General features: G+C 43.5%; 1 protein-coding gene across 3 annotated transcripts in view; it reads right to left on the bottom strand.

Moving 5' to 3' along the window:
• Nucleotides 1-17,977, bottom strand: part of CUX1 (cut like homeobox 1) — a 484,034-nt gene that overhangs the window by 274,095 nt on the left and 191,962 nt on the right. For all 3 annotated transcript variants that reach the window (XM_069761313.1, XM_069761314.1, XM_069761315.1), the window contains exons 6-8: nucleotides 12,310-12,433; nucleotides 5,422-5,498; nucleotides 3,050-3,116 (exon numbers count right to left, since the gene is read on the bottom strand). In XM_069761313.1, coding sequence (XP_069617414.1) covers nucleotides 3,050-3,116; nucleotides 5,422-5,498; nucleotides 12,310-12,433 — 268 coding nt within the window. The remainder of the gene's footprint in view (nucleotides 1-3,049; nucleotides 3,117-5,421; nucleotides 5,499-12,309; nucleotides 12,434-17,977) is intronic.

The following is a 17,977-nucleotide window of genomic DNA, read 5'->3' as shown; positions in this document are numbered from 1 at the left end:
AGCCGCCTCTTCTTGCCTCAGCACCCCTGTATCTGCAGTATTAGATCAGATCGACAGGGTGGAGAGCAGTGTGAGCAGCCTCTTCTTGCCTCAGCACCCCTGTATCTGCAGTATTAGATCAGATAGACAAGGTGGACAGCAGTGTGAGCAGCCTCTTCTTGCCTCAGCACCCTGTATCTTCAGTATTAGATCAGATAGACCGGGTGGACAGCAGTGTGAGCAGCCTCTTCTTGCCTCAGCATCCCTGTATCTGCAGTATTAGATCAGATAGACAGGGTGGACAGCAGTATGAGCCGCCTCTTCTTGCCTCAGCATCCCTGTATCTGCAGTATTAGATCAGATAGACAGGGTGGACAGCAGTGTTAGCCGCCTCTTCTTGCCTCAGCACCCCTGTATCTGCAGTATTAGATCAGATCGACAGGGTGGAGAGCAGTGTTAGCCGCCTCTTCTTGCCTCAGCACCCCTGTATCTGCAGTATTAGATCAGATCGACAGGGTGGAGAGCAGTGTGAGCAGCCTCTTCTTGCCTCAGCACCCTGTATCTTCAGTATTAGATCAGATAGAGCGGGTGGACAGCAGTGTGAGCAGCCTCTTCTTGCCTCAGCATCCCTGTATCTGCAGTATTAGATCAGATAGACAGGGTGGACAGCAGTGTGAGCAGCCTCTTCTTGCCTCAGCATCCCTGTATCTGCAGTATTAGATCAGATCGACAGGGTGGACAGCAGTGTGAGCAGCCTCTTCTTGCCTCAGCACCCTGTATCTGCACTATTAGATCAGATAGACAGGGTGGACAGCAGTATGAGCCACCTCTTCTTGCCGCAGGACCCCTGTATCTGAGGTATTAGATCAGATAGACAGGGTGGACAGCAGTGTGAGCAGCCTCTCTTGTATCTGCAGTATTACCGTAAATCAGATAGACCAGGTGGACAGCAGTATAAGCAGCCTCTTCTTGCCTCAGCACCCTGTATCTGCACTATTAGATCAGATAGACAAGGTGGACAGCAGTGTGAGCATCCTCTTCTTGCCTCAGCACCCCTGTATCTGCAGTATTAGATCGGATAGACAGGGTGGAGAGCAGTGTGAGCAGCCTCTTCTTGCCTCAGCACCCTGTATCTTCAGTATTAGATCAGATAGAGCGGGTGGACAGCAGTGTGAGCAGCCTCTTCTTGCCTCAGCATCCCTGTATCTGCAGTATTAGATCAGATAGACAGGGTGGACAGCAGTGTGAGCAGCCTCTTCTTGCCTCAGCATCCCTGTATCTGCAGTATTAGATCAGATCGACAGGGTGGACAGCAGTGTGAGCAGCCTCTTCTTGCCTCAGCACCCTGTATCTGCACTATTAGATCAGATAGACAGGGTGAACAGCAGTATGAGCCACCTCTTCTTGCCTCAGGACCCCTGTATCTGCAGTATTAGATCAGATAGACAGGGTGGACAGCAGTGTGAGCAGCCTCTCTTGTATCTGCAGTATTACCGTAAATCAGATAGACCAGGTGGACAGCAGTATAAGCAGCCTCTTCTTGCCTCAGCACCCTGTATCTGCACTATTCGATCAGATAGACAAGGTGGACAGCAGTGTGAGCATCCTCTTCTTGCCTCAGCACCCCTGTATCTGCAGTATTAGATCGGATAGACAGGGTGGACAGCAGTGTGAGACGCCTCTTCTTGCCTCAGCACCCCTGTATCTGCAGTATTAGATCAGATAGACAGGGTGGACAGCAGTGCGAGCAGCCTCTTCTTGCCTCAGCACCCCTGTATCTGCAGTATTAGATCGGATAGACAGGGTGGACAGCAGTGCGAGCAGCCTCTTTTAACTTCCATACTCCTGTTATCTCAAATATTAGATCCGAATGTCCACGGTGAAAACATCCTCCTACAGGGAAAGGGAGGTGATGGAGCTTCACACTGCACACGATCACAGGTACCTACTAACACTTTAGAACAGATTTCTATTGGTTTAACAAGAAGGTGACCATTTAACTTCTATACTTAGTACCTTTCTAGGCGATTTCCTAATTAAAGGTCCCGTATTTAGAAATTAATTTATAATGACATGTCCTTTATTTTGATTATTTGCATTTTTTCCTATTCCCAGAAAACCACTATAAAAAAAACAATGACGCTAGCACAAAAATTCAAACTTCCCTGCCACAGTCTTCTCTGTGAAATGGGGAACGTCAGTCCCTTGCTTTCGCAATAGAGCAGTTTGTATTAGTAGATTTCACCACCTTCAAGTATAAAAGCGTTACATCCAGATATTGAAAAGAGCGTAGAGATCTGGAAGTAAACCCTGGTTGGCTTTCTCCTGGGTTGCTGAAGAATTTTGATGCTGCTGTTTAGGAAACAGAAATCTGTAAAACTTTTTAGGATAAATTACAATGCTAAGCTGTGTATTCTCTGTGAAGCAGCCCTTTAAAAAATTGCTTATGTTCCTTTGAATACTCGATCAATGAAATCCATTAAAAAAAAAAAAGTCTAAACAGTGTACACAGACTTAAAAAAAAAAAAAGTTATACCAAATCAATAGCACGCCATGACATCGTTGATTTTCTTAAAAGCCTTCATATACATCTCAAGCCTTCGAACTAGGAATCATTTACTCCTATGTGCTCAGTACAAGCCTAGCATTTGGTAAAAAAGTCTATTCAGAAAAAGTCTTTTGCTGTTAGAACATATTAAATGATTAAGGTACCGTACATTAAGTAGAAATAATTCCGAAAACTTCAAATTTAAATAATTTTCTATGTGAAATATATGCCGCCGTATCACAAATAGTTAATGAGTAATTGATCTGGGATGTCCGCATGAGGCCTGTAAGTGTGTTCCCTGAGAATAATCTGACTAAAATCATTAATGGTCATGCTGGTAATTGTGGTAGGAAGGTCATGAGCTGGGGCAGCTATCGCTGGGCTAATCAAAGTCAACCTTCTATACATTGCCCGATTCTTGATCTCAGCAAGCAGATCTGCCCCTGTGCTGCCAGCCGCTCTACTACTGGTAGGGATGAGAAATCACTTCTTCTCAAGATACATATAACTCTCGCCACTTACTTTGCTGATGTTTCTTCATCATATTTTGTTTTCAGGTCAAATAATGCTGCCTGAGATTTCTCCAAAGCTGCAGAGGACATAAATATTAGATCAGAAAACAGGTTTTATAATAAGCATTCAATGAACATTGTGAGGCTGTGCGCAGCCTAAATTATGTAGGTGTACACTCTGTGCAAGGAACGGCCATTGGAAGTGTAGAGATGAGACCTCCTGGTAGATTATCCCCAGAGTCAACACCTTGTAACCCGGCAGACAGTACATCCACTCTTATGTTACGCAGGCCGGGCGCAGGAGATAACCCACCAGCCTGCTCTAACCCTAAGGTTCTGGAGACGAGTATTAATATTGATGTACTGGGCTATGCCTCTACTCAAAAACCCAAAAATGCAGGCTGGATGTCTCCAATTAGACCAAGCTCAGTATAGTTAATTCTCTGAGCCGTCCTCTATCTGGCCATTTACCTGCAGAGATGTTTTATAACAAACAGGGATACATTTCTCCTACCATAACATTGAAGGGGCTGCCCAGGACTTCTACTATTTTTCTGTATGGGGATAATAACTAGGAGGCAGGTAGTTACTAACTACTTACCTGCTCTGCATGGTGATGATCTCCGCCAGCTCAAAGCGATCACGAACCTCTACTGCCAGCAATTCTCAAGCTTTATTTCACCTGTTGCCAACAGAGCAGCTCTTTCTCTTAAGCTCCACTCCTCTGTCTTTCACTGCAGACGTCATGCTGATTGATAGCCAGCTCCTTGCAGTTAGGCAGCAGGAATAGGCTGTCAATCAGCATGACCTCAGCAGAGACAGAGCAGAGGAGGAGAGGCTGCCCTGTTGACATGTGGACAGTGACGCAAGGGGAATGGTCCGTGACTGCTCTGAGCCAGCAGATATAGTCGCTGGACAAAACAGGCAGGTAGTTGGCAATTACTTGCCTGTTAGTTCTTGACCCCATATGTAAAAATAATAATAAAAAGTCCCGGATAACCCCTTTAAACTTTTCCCATTAATTTGTACTATGCATTTATTTTTTACAAATATGCCCTTTGATATGGTATATATTAGTGATGAGCGAGTATACTCGTTACTCGATATTTCCCGAGCATGCTCGGGTGTCCTCCGAGCATTTTTTAGTTCTCGGAGATTTAGTTTTTCTTGCCGCAGCTGAATGATTTACATCTGTTAGCCAGCATAAGTACATGTGGGGATTCCCTAGCAACCAGACAACCCCCTCATGTACTTATGCTGGCTAACAGATGTAAATCATTCAGCTGCGGCAAGAAAAACTAAATCTCCGAGAACTAAAAAAAAAAACTGAGGACCCCCGAGCGTGCTCGAGAAATCTCGAGTAACGAGTATATTCGCTCATCACTAGTATACATATATAATAAAAATGTGTTATTAATTCTTTTTCTACAAATCTGTGTCTTATTTTTATTCATCAACTGAACACTTGCATGTAACAATAAAGTTTGTAAATTTTGCCTAACTATACCTCATTCCTCAAATCCCCTCACCTCTGCTCAAGTGGTCTCTGCCAGTCCAGTTAGTCACATATCATTCAGATGACCACTGCAGCCAATCACTAGCCTCAGCGGTCTCGTGCCCTGTACATCAGAACACTGACTAGACCGTGCAGCCAATAATTGATGGAAGGTGATCAGCTGCTGGACCAGTGGAAACCACCGGAGCACCATTACTGGAACTACACGGAATTTGAAAGTTGAGCCTTCCCATTGCCTACTGTTAGAAGATTAAAAAAATCTCAAAAACCCTAATAATTATTGTTATTAATCTGTTTTTAAACACTTTGGTTTTCTAGCCTGGTTTGGTTGCTAGAAAATACACCTCCACCTGATACTGCACGATTGTAGCCAGGTATACTATTCTCATAAATTCGATATTAGTTTGACGCCGTCCCCGGCTCCTAGAGGAGGAAGACGGGTCTCTCCCTGTGTCAGTCACCGACAGCGGCACTTGTAAGAGCCGGTCAGGGTCAGGACTGGACTACTTTCATCTCTAGCTATGGATGCTAACCGGATCTTTAAAGTATATTTTTCCAGAAACACAGGAGCATTTTAGAGAATAGTATACTTGGCTGCAATGGTTACACAGGCTGCGATTTATGCTGCCAGCGGCTTCAGCATGAGGTCCCTTTAACTATATTCACCAGCTATAATAATCCCTCCACAATGACATTATTGCAGATCTTTTCTTGAAGGGAATGTGGCTTCTGAGTTGACCATAGGTGAAAGCGGAGTGATGCTCACATGCTGCGAGAGATGGGACCTATGATACAGACATTCTGCACTTTCTCTCCATCTGAATCTCATAATTCATGAACACTAAATTAACATGAAGCCTCCGAACCTGTCTGCAGAACTTGCACTCTGTGTTCAGTCTCCTCAAGCTTGGAAGACGTAGACATCTGAGTCTCCTGCAGTTTCCTGAAAGACAATAAACATTTAGGAAATCATTTGCTGGTCATACATTAGCCATAACTGGATGATTTCATTATATTTATTTGTTAATATATCATTTTTTGACACTTTTTCTAACTACACCAATAAAGTGGAGGCACAATCGTCTCTGCGCTTCGTTGATGATCATCGCTTTATATCACAAGCAAAAGAAATTGATTATTGGTTTATTCATGCAAAGATGGTCTTTCATGCACATATCTGCATCAAAGTCACAGCCAAATATAGGAATTGCTCAGCAGGTGTTCACACTAATGTACGATGTAAAGACTGAAAGCCAAGAAAAGCTGCAACATAAAGGCAAATAAGGAGAAGAGGTGTACACAAGCTAGGAATGATACGCATTGTCAACTGTGCAGAAGAAAGGACAGAATTCAATAAGCTAAAGCAGACGAAAATGTTAAAGGGATACTCCGGTTATATCAAATTATAAGCAATCCACTGGATAGGGGAGAACCGTAAAACTGGACAAGTGGGATCCCCACAAATTCCTAGAATGAGGGTCCTGTGTCTCCCGTTCCCCCAAGAATCTGACTAGACCATTGCCGGTTCGCTCAATCCAAGTGTTCTGTGTGAGGCCGGAAGCAGTCACTATGGGTCATCTTCCCTAACAAAAAAGGAGTCCCGCATGGAACATGAGGAATCCAATAAACCCAACTCTTTTTTTTCCCTCCAGAAATCGGTTATTAGGGAGGAGCTGGGACCACAACACACATCAGATGGTCCCTGGTCACGTCTAGTATGGTGATTTCAGACAACAATCATTGAATGTGCATGGTTTTCTTAATCCTGACAACACAGGAGTGTATTACAAGAACACATTATGGTCGCAAAGTCCGACCACAGATCTAATAATCCAAACTAACATGTACCATATATAATCCTGCATGCTTGGGTCGGCAGACCACAAAGAGGTCTGGATATGTGGCCAACAAATCCTAATGGATCCCACTGAGACAAGCGTTAATGTGTCTCAAGTAAAATCACCAATCAGATCTTCTGGGACAGAAAACGTTCTGCTTCATGAATCCCTGAGAGTACAATACTTGTAACAAAGTCACAGCTGAATTCTCCATTTCAGCAGAGTTGGCCCTTATTGATGTCTTCGTTCACACTAACATCAAGGCTTCAGATCAATATAGAAGTCATGGAGGCATGAGGGATCTGTGGTGTGATGGAACCATACAGTGATCAGTGGATCTCATTGAATCATGGTTCACTATTCTGTCAAACCCTTCTGAACACTTGTTTGTAATGAGAGCAGAGTCTGAGCTATGTACACCATGTTCTGAATTATTATGCAAATGACATTTTTCTCAGATTGTCCTAAATGGTCGGTGCAAATGACAGTCAGTCTAATAAAAGTCATCACCCATTAGAGTATACATCGAATTTTATTGAAGAAACCTCCCAATGATAACAGTATAATCCCAAAATGAATGTTCCAAATTATTAGGCACAGTAGAATTTCTAAACATTTGATATGTTTTAAAGAACTGAAAATGCTCATTTGTGGAATTTTCAGCATTAGGTCACATTCACTGAACAAAAAAAGATATTTAACTCCAAAACATCCTAACAGGCCAAGTTACATGTTAACCTAGGAACTCTTCTTTGATATCACCTTCACAATTCTTGCATCTATTGAACTTGTAAGTTTTTGGAGACTTTCTGCTTGTATTTCTTTGCATGAAGTCAGAATAGCCTCCCAGAGCTGCTGTTTTGATGTGAACTGCCTCCCACCCTCATAGATCTTTTGCTTGATGATACTCCAAAGGTTCTCTATAGGGTTGAGGTCAGGGGAAGATGGTGGCCACACCATGAGTTTATCTCCTTTTGTGCCCATAGCAGCCAATGACTCAGAGGTATTCTTTGCAGCATGAGATGGTGCATTGTCAGCATGAAAATGATTTTGCTCCTGAAGGCACGTTTCTGCTTTTTATACCATGGAAGAAAGCTGCCAGTCAGAAACTCTGTATACTTTGCAGAGGTCATTTTCACACCTTCAGAAACCTTAAAGGGCCCTACCAGCTGTTTCCCCATGATTCCGGCCCAAAACATGACTCTTCCACCTCCTTGCTGATGTCGCAGCCTTGTTATGACATGGTGGCCATCCACCAACCATCCACTACTCCATCCATCTGGACCATCCAAGGTTGCTCGACACTCATCAGTAAACAAGACTGTTTGATAATTAGTCTTCATGCATGTCTGGGCCCACTGCAACCGGTTCTGCCTGTGAACACTGCCCAATAGTAGGTTTATGCACCACAGCAAGCCTTTGAAGGATCCTACACCTTGAGGTTCGAGGGACTCCAGAGGCACCAGCAGCTTCAAATATCTGTTTGCTGCTTTGTAATGGTATTTTAGCAGCTGCTCTCTGAATCCAATGAATTTGTCTGGCAGAAACCTTCCTCATTATGCCTTTATCTGCATGAACTCTGTCTGTGCTCTGTTTAAGTCACAAATCTCTTCACAGTATGATGATCACTCTTAAGTTTTCGTGAAATATCTAAAGTTTTTGGAGCGCCCCCAGACACAGGGCCACGAGTTCTCGCTACCGGGCCTCTCTGGTTCGGTTCTGAGGCTGTCACGGTGGCTAGACCCGGTCCGCGACCCTGCTAAGGGGCGTCCAATAAAGGTGGTGCGATCTGTCAGGGGTTCGTGACGCCACCTGCGGTGTTCGGTCAGGGTGATCGACGCTGCTGTGGGGTCCGCTGGGGTGATGGAATGGCAGCTGGATGGTATACCTTCCCACGGGTGAAGTATGTCCCCAGGGCTTCCCAGTAAGGTGGATGGTAATGGTGTGAGGTGCAGTCAATAACGAGGACACAAGGTTGCAGTCTCTTTACCTCTTTACTGAAGACTTCAGGATCCTCAATCCAGAGCACGTTTAACAGGGCTATCTGTGACCGGCCGGTCCGATGGGCACTTCCAGAGTTTCCTTTGCAGATGGAAATCGTCGCCTACCACTAGCGCCTGTGTGTTGTAGTCCTACCCTGCTGAGCATTCGGAATAGTCCTCACAACTGCTGTTCTCGTTCGTTCGTTCTCTACAGCTCTGTCTCTCTTTAGTTCCAGATGTTACTAGTTTCTCGTCCCCCAGATATGTTATGGCTAGGACGCACCCGTATGACGGGAAGGCTCGGAGCTCTTTCGGGACCCTAGAGACGCCCCTCTCCACGCGTTGCCCCCTATGTCTTCGTAGGAAATTTAAGGTAGACAGCCAACCTATAATTAACTGTCCTGCGGAGTTCGAAGTAAGGCCTAGAGTCAGCTACTCCCGCAGTGTTCCGGCCACCGGCTACGCGCCTCAGTAGGATGTTGCCTCGGTCTCACGGCACGACTCCTACTGGTACTCCTTTGTGCTTGATCTCGTTTACACTGTTCCACAATATCCTTCCCTTCGTGTCTCTTTCTTAGGATACCGCTGCGGGTAGTGCAGGTGCGGTTCTCTTACGTTCTGTTCTGTGTGCTAGGCACCAGCCAGGTTTCCACGCCTGACAGGGACCACCCTATGTTTTCTCCCTGCAACACCCCCTGCCACAGGATGTTGCCTGAATCCATCCCAGTCAGCTTCTGACTAACTTCCTCCCCAACCCCTAGTTTTACCAGTGTGAGGAGTGGCCCAATAAATAAAGTCTTTTTCTCCCCCTAGTGGCCAGAGTGTGAAGTGTAATGTGTTCTGGTGATACCTGGTCAGGAGAATTCCTTTAGTACCATCAGACGTACCATCACTCCCCTTAGTGGCAGAGCGTCATACTGCAATGACCAGGTCTCTGGGGCGCTGCATTTTCATACCTTGTCCAAGGCATTGCACTATTTAACGCGAGATCCTTTTTATTTCCCATATTGTTGAAACCTGTGGCCTGCTTAATAATGTGGAACATCATTTTTAAGTAGTTTTCCTTTAATTAGAATCACCTGGAAAACTAATTATCACATGTGTTTAAAATGGATTTCAGTGATCCATTGAGCCCTGAGACACAATACCATCCACAAATTTATTTGAAAAACAAAACAATTAAATCTTTATGACACTTAATCCAATTTGCATAATAATTTGGAACACAGTGTATTAATGCATTCAAGACAATACATCAATATCAAGCACTATAATGATCAGGATGAAAAGAAATGTTTGTACTAGTCCCAAGATGGCATCTAGGAGGGGGACACAGTACTATACACGTGACCACTATGCACTGTTCAATAGATCTCAAGATTGTTAAAGGGAATCTGTCACCGGGAATTTGCTACCTCATCTGAGAGCAGCATGATGTAGAGACAGAGACGCTGATTTCAGCGATGTAACACTTAGTTTACTGAGTGCAGCAGTTGTAACAAAATGACTGTTTTCTCTGCTGCAGATGTAGCAGTTCTCTGAATGCTAAGTTCTGCATAACCCCGCCCACATCACTGATTGTCAGTAGTTTACAGAAAGCTATTAATCATTGGTGGGGGCGGGGCTACAGAGAGCATGTGACTAGGAAAAAGGTGACACTTAGTGGTAATCTCCTGCTGATAAAACACTGATTTTATTGAAACAGCAAAACACAGCCTAATAAGTGACACATCACTGAAATCCGGGTCTATGCCCCTACAAAGTGCTGTTTTCACATTACATAGCAAAAACTTGCTGACATATTCCTTTTAATGTGAAATACATATATAAGAACTAGTCTTACCACCGACTGCTCAATCAAAATTGTGAAAGTATCAGGAAGTTATACAACGCATCTTTATGATAATTTAGTGATAATCTGTCAGAGGGTTCGACTGAACTCTCTGCAACTGTTTAGCAATAGTCAGTGCCTTCTACTACTCCACCATTCTGACATCAGGGTATGTGCTCAACAAGTTCAGTGTTTGCAGTAGAGAAATCTGCAGCAGATACTGAAGTGCTGGCAGGAAGACGGGGTAAAAACATGTGTTTTTGATGTGTTTTTTTTTCACATTCATTTGGATAACTGAAAAACGCTGCAAAAAATGGTGAAACAATTTACACACCAACTGCTTCAATTCTGCAAGGAAAAGAAATAGGCAGCGTGTGCACGAGGTTTCAGAAATCTCATTCACTTTGCTGAAACAGTAAAACGATGCTTTATATATTTTTTTTCACGGCAAAAACATACTGGGAAAAAAAAAAAAAAAAACGCAACGCGTGAATAACTCCTTACAGCCTTGCCCCATATATTAATTTACAGCAATACCAATAGTACAGAAAGTGGCACCTGGAAGGATACATTTATTACTTAGGTGTCGATATGAACAAGCTTTAGTGTGAGCCGCCCTGACATGAAAAGCCCTCATCAGTATTTCCATTAAGCCAGTTTCTTAAGTGGATTGGAAAGACTTTTTTTAACCACTGAAGCAATCAGGTGACCTGTCGATTTTACCATTGTAATGAGATGACAGATTGTAACATAATGAGCCCAGAACTGGCTGCCATCATTGCGATCTGTTGATCCCATCTTCCCATTGACTGTAAGCTACAGCCATATATTATGCTCCAATTACACTGAGTACTATGGGAATCAGGTTCAGGTTAAAGCCCCCGTCACACATAGCGAGATCGCTAGCGAGATCGCTGCTGAGTCACAAGTTTTGTGATGCAACAGTGATCTCAGTAGCGATCTCGCTATGTGTGACACGTAGCAGCGATCAGGCCCCTGCTGTGAGATCGCTGGTCGTGTTGGAATGGCCTGGACCGTTTTTTGATCGTTGAGGTCCCGCTGGGTAGCACACATCAGTGTGTTTGACACCTTACCAACGACCTCGCTGACAGGACGTCCCATTGAATCATCATGAAATAGCATCGTTGTACAGGTCGCTGCATCGCTGCTGCGTCGTTGGGGAGATCTCACTGTTTGACATCTCACCAGCGACCACATAGCGACGCAGCAACGATCCCTGACAGGTCGTATCGTTGTCGGGATCGCTTAAGCGTCGCTGTGTTAACGCAATGTCCCAAAAGGGATCGCGTTTGGCGATCCCGCTAGCGCAGATACCCGATCCAAGCAGCGTCTGCGGTCTGTCCGAAACTAACGAGACATCGCTAGCGCATGCCAAAAATGGCATGCGCTAGCGATGCGTTAGAGATCCGTTAGCACATTGCAGTCAATGGGTGCGCTAACGGATCCGTTACATAGCGTTAATTGCGACAATTGCGCCATGTAACGGAGTCCGCTAGCGGACACCCATTAACGCAATGTGAACCTAGCCTAGGAGTCCGGGTGTTGGACTTGGCCTGTGAAACCTGGCGTTACAAGGACAGATGTAAGCAATATCAGTCACAGTGGTAGGCCATAACTGGTAAAATGGTAAAATCTCAAGGATGGAGAGGATTCCCATGTAATGAAATCATGGCATCTTTCATGACTTTTGAAGGTCTGACTGCTGGAACCCTCACCGATCCTGAAAATGAAGAGGTTGCATTGAACAGAGCCCACTTCACAGGCATCCAAGTGACAGTGGGGAACAGCCGTTACCCTGCACAACCAGGTGGTCAGGATAAAGTCATACTCTAGACCAGTGGTGGTCCAGATGTTGGACCCCACGTATCATAAAATACCCGCAATACACCATTATTTATGCCTTCAATTACACAAAACCTATAGTGAAATAAAACATATTATCGTAAAACTTTCAAAATACAATTGAAGGCATGGTCAGGTATTTAGGTCTGAAAAATGCAAGAAAATCTGAAAAGGAGCATTAAAAGCAATGGCTGCCGGTATCCATACAGTCATACATACAGTGCTAAGGCTTCCACTCACCTCTCTTTCTCAGCAAAGTCATTTTGTAACTTTTGTTCTTTCTCCAGAGCCAGATTTTCCGCCTGGTTCTTCAGGGTCTGTTCATATTCCCGGATTTTCTCTCTAAGTGCTTTTATTGTAACCTCTGTAGAAAAACAATTGGGAGAAAATGTGTTTACATAGCTCGGTGTGGTTATATAATACGAGGCTTTCTTTACCCTGTAGGATCAGTGTGTTTTAAACTCCATCTCTTCAACTCTGACACAAAATCAATAGATATGAGTCCCTTTGGAGACCTTTTACTCCCTAAATGTTAAATTGAACTTTAAACGTTTCAGTTGAGAAGGATCAATGGATTTTGCAGGGAAACAGAGCCAGGGTTTCTGCAACATGCCTGAAAAGAAAAAAAATCAATGCTAAAACATAATATCACCTTATTGAACAGTTTCAAATTATCTCTCTGTTGAGCTGGGATTAATAAAGTCTCAGTGTGGGTTAAAGCGTGAATTAACATGTGGAACCGTTTATTCATTTTTCTGCGCACATTAGGACATTAATTTCCCATAGCCTCCACGCGTATGATGAATGCTCCGCATGCCTCCCCGCTTCGGCTCCGGCCATTTGCATATTTCTCGGATTGCATTGTGATGTAAATCAATTAAATTCATCTTAAAGCCTGTAGACATGTACAATTAAAGAGCCACACAAGAGGAAACACAAACCGTTACCTCAGCGCAAATGTGACCCGCTTCGCTCCACTACGCCGGTGATGAGCTGTTGACTTTCCACTATCCAGAGTTAACACATTCAGTTAGGTGGATTTACAGGGAATAAAGTGTTCACACTGAAAGAATCGCTTAGGATCTAGTAAATCTGGTAACGAGTCCTTTCAGGCAGGGTATATAAGGAAGGGAGAGACCTGCGGGCTGTGTTTGGGTAACTTGTGACTAAAGACCCCTTTATAGGGGCCCAAAAATCAGTCGAATGGGAGCGATCTGCTGACGAGCAATGCACTCGTTCTTTGGCTGATCCTATAATTTATCGTCATCATTACAGCATCTCCCCGTGTCATCATGGGATCAAATGGTTAAAATAATAATTACACCAGTTTGAGGAAAAGGGCATTAAAGGGGTGCTGACCACCTATGGTATATAGTTAATTGGTGCTCATTGGGATGTACGCTCTATGCACTGTGCATTGGCCACTCTCGGGTACTGCTGCTCAACATCCATTCACTTCAATAGGAGCTGAGATGGTGTACCCAAGAATGGCGACCACAGAGTATATGAAGCCGTAGTTACCAGCTCTGTACACTGTGTATATGTGGTCACAGCAACATAAGGAAAAAAAGGTTATTGGTGGGGTGCTGGCACATGATCGACAAACAATGACCTTTCCAAGATCATCAATATGCAAATCAAGGACATCCCCTTTAAACAGGACCTGCCACTAGATCAAAAGTAATGAGTTTTTGTTCTTTTATTTCCACTGCTTATTACAATGTAATAAGACAGAGCAGCCTAAAGACACGCCCCCGAGGATCATGTGAGCCACGCCCCCTCAGTAAATAGCATAAAAATTAGCATTAAACAAAAATGCTCAAAGTTCTGGACATGTATAGCACATAAAACATACAAAAAAGGAATATTAAGAAAATGAATATGAATAAAATAAGAGCAAAAACTGTCCAGCTTTTACTGAAAATATCTGATCAATGGCTGTTCAATGACACCAAAAGATGTCTAAATTGGTGTGTGTGTGTGTGTGTGTGTGTGTGTGTGTGTGTGTGTGTGTGTGTGTGTGTGTGTGTAAAACTGTTATTGGTGGACAAATTCTTATGCCCACCACATCAATAACTGTAAAAAGTATCTGAAGGCCATCTCCATGAATAGGAAACAATCATTAGAATTGGTTCTAACCCAACAAAATATCCAGCGCATGAAAAAAAAAAAACTGAGACCAATATCATGCCCTGTTAAAGCAAAGCATGGAAACCAATTTTTAACTTTCTAAATTTGTGCATTTGGTGATTTTATTATTACACATCAGATGGTTGGCTACTTCCATCAAAATTGGCGGATCTGGCTAATTTTTATCTAATGTGCATTGTCACCATTGAAAAAAAAAAAAAAGAAAAGCTGAACAGTACAGAGACAATCCTATCGGTGAGGGAACAGCTTCTGAATCTTACTGATGACAACAGATTATTCCGCTGTTCTGTGACACTTAAACGCACCATTTTACTCTCCTAAGTTTTATGTTTTCCAACTCAATAACTTGATTTTGAAAATTCAATTAAAATTCAGCTATAAAAAAAAAACGCATCATATTTAAAGGGGTTGTCCATCCCGCCATTGGTTGCAGCAGTCACGTGCCATCTCTGCTTTCCTGCTGAAAAAGGAAGTACAGACACCTGCTGGGGTCTAGACAGATGTTTTGTTTGCTTTTTTTTCCCTAACTGGCTGAAGTAATAAAAAAAAAAGGTTCTGCAAAACAAAATGGGCACAATAAAGAGAACCTTTAAAATGTCATGTGCTCACCTGGCAATGTACGTGACCATTTATTCAGAGATCTTGCATTATCATCATACCCTGTTCTCAATTAGATGGAAATAGAAAACAGACTCTGACCAGAGCAGTCACATTTCTTAGTGTTTCTGCCGAGACAGGTTAACGATAATCAAGTTGTGTACTTGCATCAAGGCCAAGAACATTCAGCCTAAGAAGAAATACGCCATTTAAATTGTTTTTGAGTAGCACTCCAATTAGTCTGTTTTTCCACAGTATTTTAATTAGTTAAGGCCTTCGGCTCTGAGGTGGCCTGATCTGGTGCGGGTCACACAGACTCCTATACAATAATCACTTCAAGCTGAGACGTAGAGGACTGTCCGGCAACGCTAACCCTCCAAACAGGGGGTATTTCACTATCTCATCCTTGGCAGGACCAACACTTGAGCACAAAGGAACGTTACACCAACAAACTAGAGTCACAGTCCCTGTAAAGTTCTAATATTTTTATGGTCACCAAGTAGGGAAAGTGCCCACCAAAAAAAATCACGTCCAAGAGTCCATAAAACCAAACAATACCATGGGAAGGACAAGCACTATAGCGAGACAAATGGTAAAACAGCAAGGAGGAACCGAGGATAACCACTATGGACAGAAAAATGTAAGCTTGGCCTGGAGGGTGAAGAAACTAGACTCTAATGGTAACTTCACACATAACGATTTCATTAACGATATCGTTGCAACGTCACGATTTTTGTGACATAGCAACGATCCCGCTAATGATCTCGTTATGTGTAACAGCGACCAAAGATCAGGCCCCAGCTGGGAGATCGTTGGTCGTTGGGGAATGATCAGGACCTTTTTTTGGTCGCTAATCACCCGCTGTCATCGCTGGATCGGCGTGTGTGACGCCAATCCAACGATGTGTTCACTTGTAAACAGGGTAAATATCGGGTTACTAAGTGCAGGGCCGCACTTAGTAACCCGATATTTACCCTGGTTACCCGGGGAATTCAGACAAAGATTGGTCTAAAAACAAACGAATCGAGCTGTACTCACGGTCCCCGGGTCCACCAGAAAGTCACTATACGGCTCCCCATGTCTGCTATTGGCTACGGCACTGATGTCACATTGACAGTGCGGCAGCCAATCAGTGTGCTCACAGAGTCACTGAGCTCACCGCGAGAAAGCAGAAACACGCTGGTAGACCCAATGACAATAAGTATAGTGCTACCTTTATATGTGTGTGTGTGTATATATATATATATATATATATATATATATATATATATATATATATATATATCTCTATATAAATAATTGTCTAAGGTCCACTTCCGTCTGTCTGTCTGTCACGGAAATCCCGCGTCGCTGATTAGTCGCACAGTCCGGCCGCGAATTCGCCCCTTCTTACTCTCTGTCAGTGCCCCCTCCAGTCAGTGCATACACAGGGTTAATGGCTGTGTTACACCGCGTTATGCCGCAGTGTAACGCAGTCCGTTAACGCTGCTAATAACCCTGTGTGACCAACTTTTTACTATTGATGCTGCCTATGGAGCATCAATAGTAAAAAGATCTAATGTTAAAAATACAAAAAAATAAAAAATCATTATATACTCACCTTCCGCCGCGTTTCCCGCTCCTCGCGACACTAAGGTCCATGCATTGCGGTCTCGCGAGATGATGACGTAGAGGTCTCGCGAGACCGCTACCTCATCATCTCGCGTGACGGCAATGCATGGACCGGAGCATCGCGAGGAGCACGGTAAACGCCTGGGCTGGATCCAGGGGCCGACGGAAGGTGAGTATATAAATATTTTTTATTTTAATTCTTTTTTTTTTTTAACAGGCATATGGTGCCCACATTGCTATATACTTTGTGGGCTGTGTTATATACTGCGTGGGCTGTGTTATATACCACGTCGCTGTGCTATATACTACGTGGCTGTGGTATATATTACATGGCTGGGCAATATACTACATCGCTGTGCTCTATACTACGTGGCCTGTGTTATATACTGCATGGGCTGTGTTATATACCACGTGGCTGTGCAATATATTACGTGGCTGGGCAATATATTACGTGGCTGGGCAATATACTACGTGGCTGGGCAATATATTACGTGGCTGGGCAATATACTACGTGTATGTGCTATATACTACGGGGGCTGTGCTAAATACTACGTGGCTGGGCAATATACTACGTGGGCTGTGTTATATGCTACTTGGCTGTGCTATATTTCTCTGCTGTATCTGTGCATCATGAATCGTGGTATGTGTTAAAGAGGGGGGCCCACTGAGACTCTTTCGCCCGGGGCCCTCAAAAACCTGTAGCCGGCCCTAGCTTCACTGATGGTCACGCCCGGCCGCGAACAAATCAGTGACAGGCGTAGTCCGGCCACGAATTGGCGTGGAATTTGAACCACGCTTCCCTAATTGGTCGCGCCCGGCCGGCCGAATCCTGTGTATAAATTGAATTATTCTTAAAACTTCATAAATAAACTACATACATATTCTAGAATACCCGATGCGTTATGTCTACGACATTTTCTACATGATCCCAAAACAGTCTGTCTTGCAAAAATTCTGCAGAGAACAAAGGGGAGAGGATATGTTCACATTGATTTTTTTTTTCAGAGGATCCACTCCAAAATCCTCAAAATTATGCTTGAAAAAATGTTAACATTAATTTTTATTGGAAATCCCTTTTAGACCAAGTTCACACAGGACGTTTTTGCTGTTTTTTTATGCTAATTTTCAGCTGCTTTTTACAGTACCAGCAAAGCCTATGAGATTACAGAAATCTCATGCACACACTGGGTTTTTTTTTTTGTCATCAGGATTTTGTGCTTTCCATGTTTTTTTTGCACATAGAGAATTTCACTTCTTTCAGTGTTTTTTTTTTTCAGATTTTTTCACCAACTGACTTGAATGGGTGGGAAAAAACGCTGTAATAAGTGCAGGTATCATATGTTTTGCTGCGTTTTTTTGTGCCTAAACCTGATTCTATGGAATAGGACTTTTTTTCCAACACTAAACTTTGTCAGCATGCGCAAGAGTGAAATCTAACATGCTCAAACTGACGGAAAAAAAAACGCATCAGAACGCCACGAAAAATTCAAGAAAACATGCTTTTTTTCGGAAGATTCTTTCCTGCCAACAGATCAGGTTGCGATTCAGA

Source organism: Ranitomeya imitator, chromosome 3 (assembly GCF_032444005.1).
Source record: "Ranitomeya imitator isolate aRanImi1 chromosome 3, aRanImi1.pri, whole genome shotgun sequence".
NCBI classification, from domain to species: Eukaryota; Metazoa; Chordata; class Amphibia; order Anura; family Dendrobatidae; genus Ranitomeya; species Ranitomeya imitator.
This window is presented reverse-complemented; position numbering and strand designations above follow the sequence as displayed.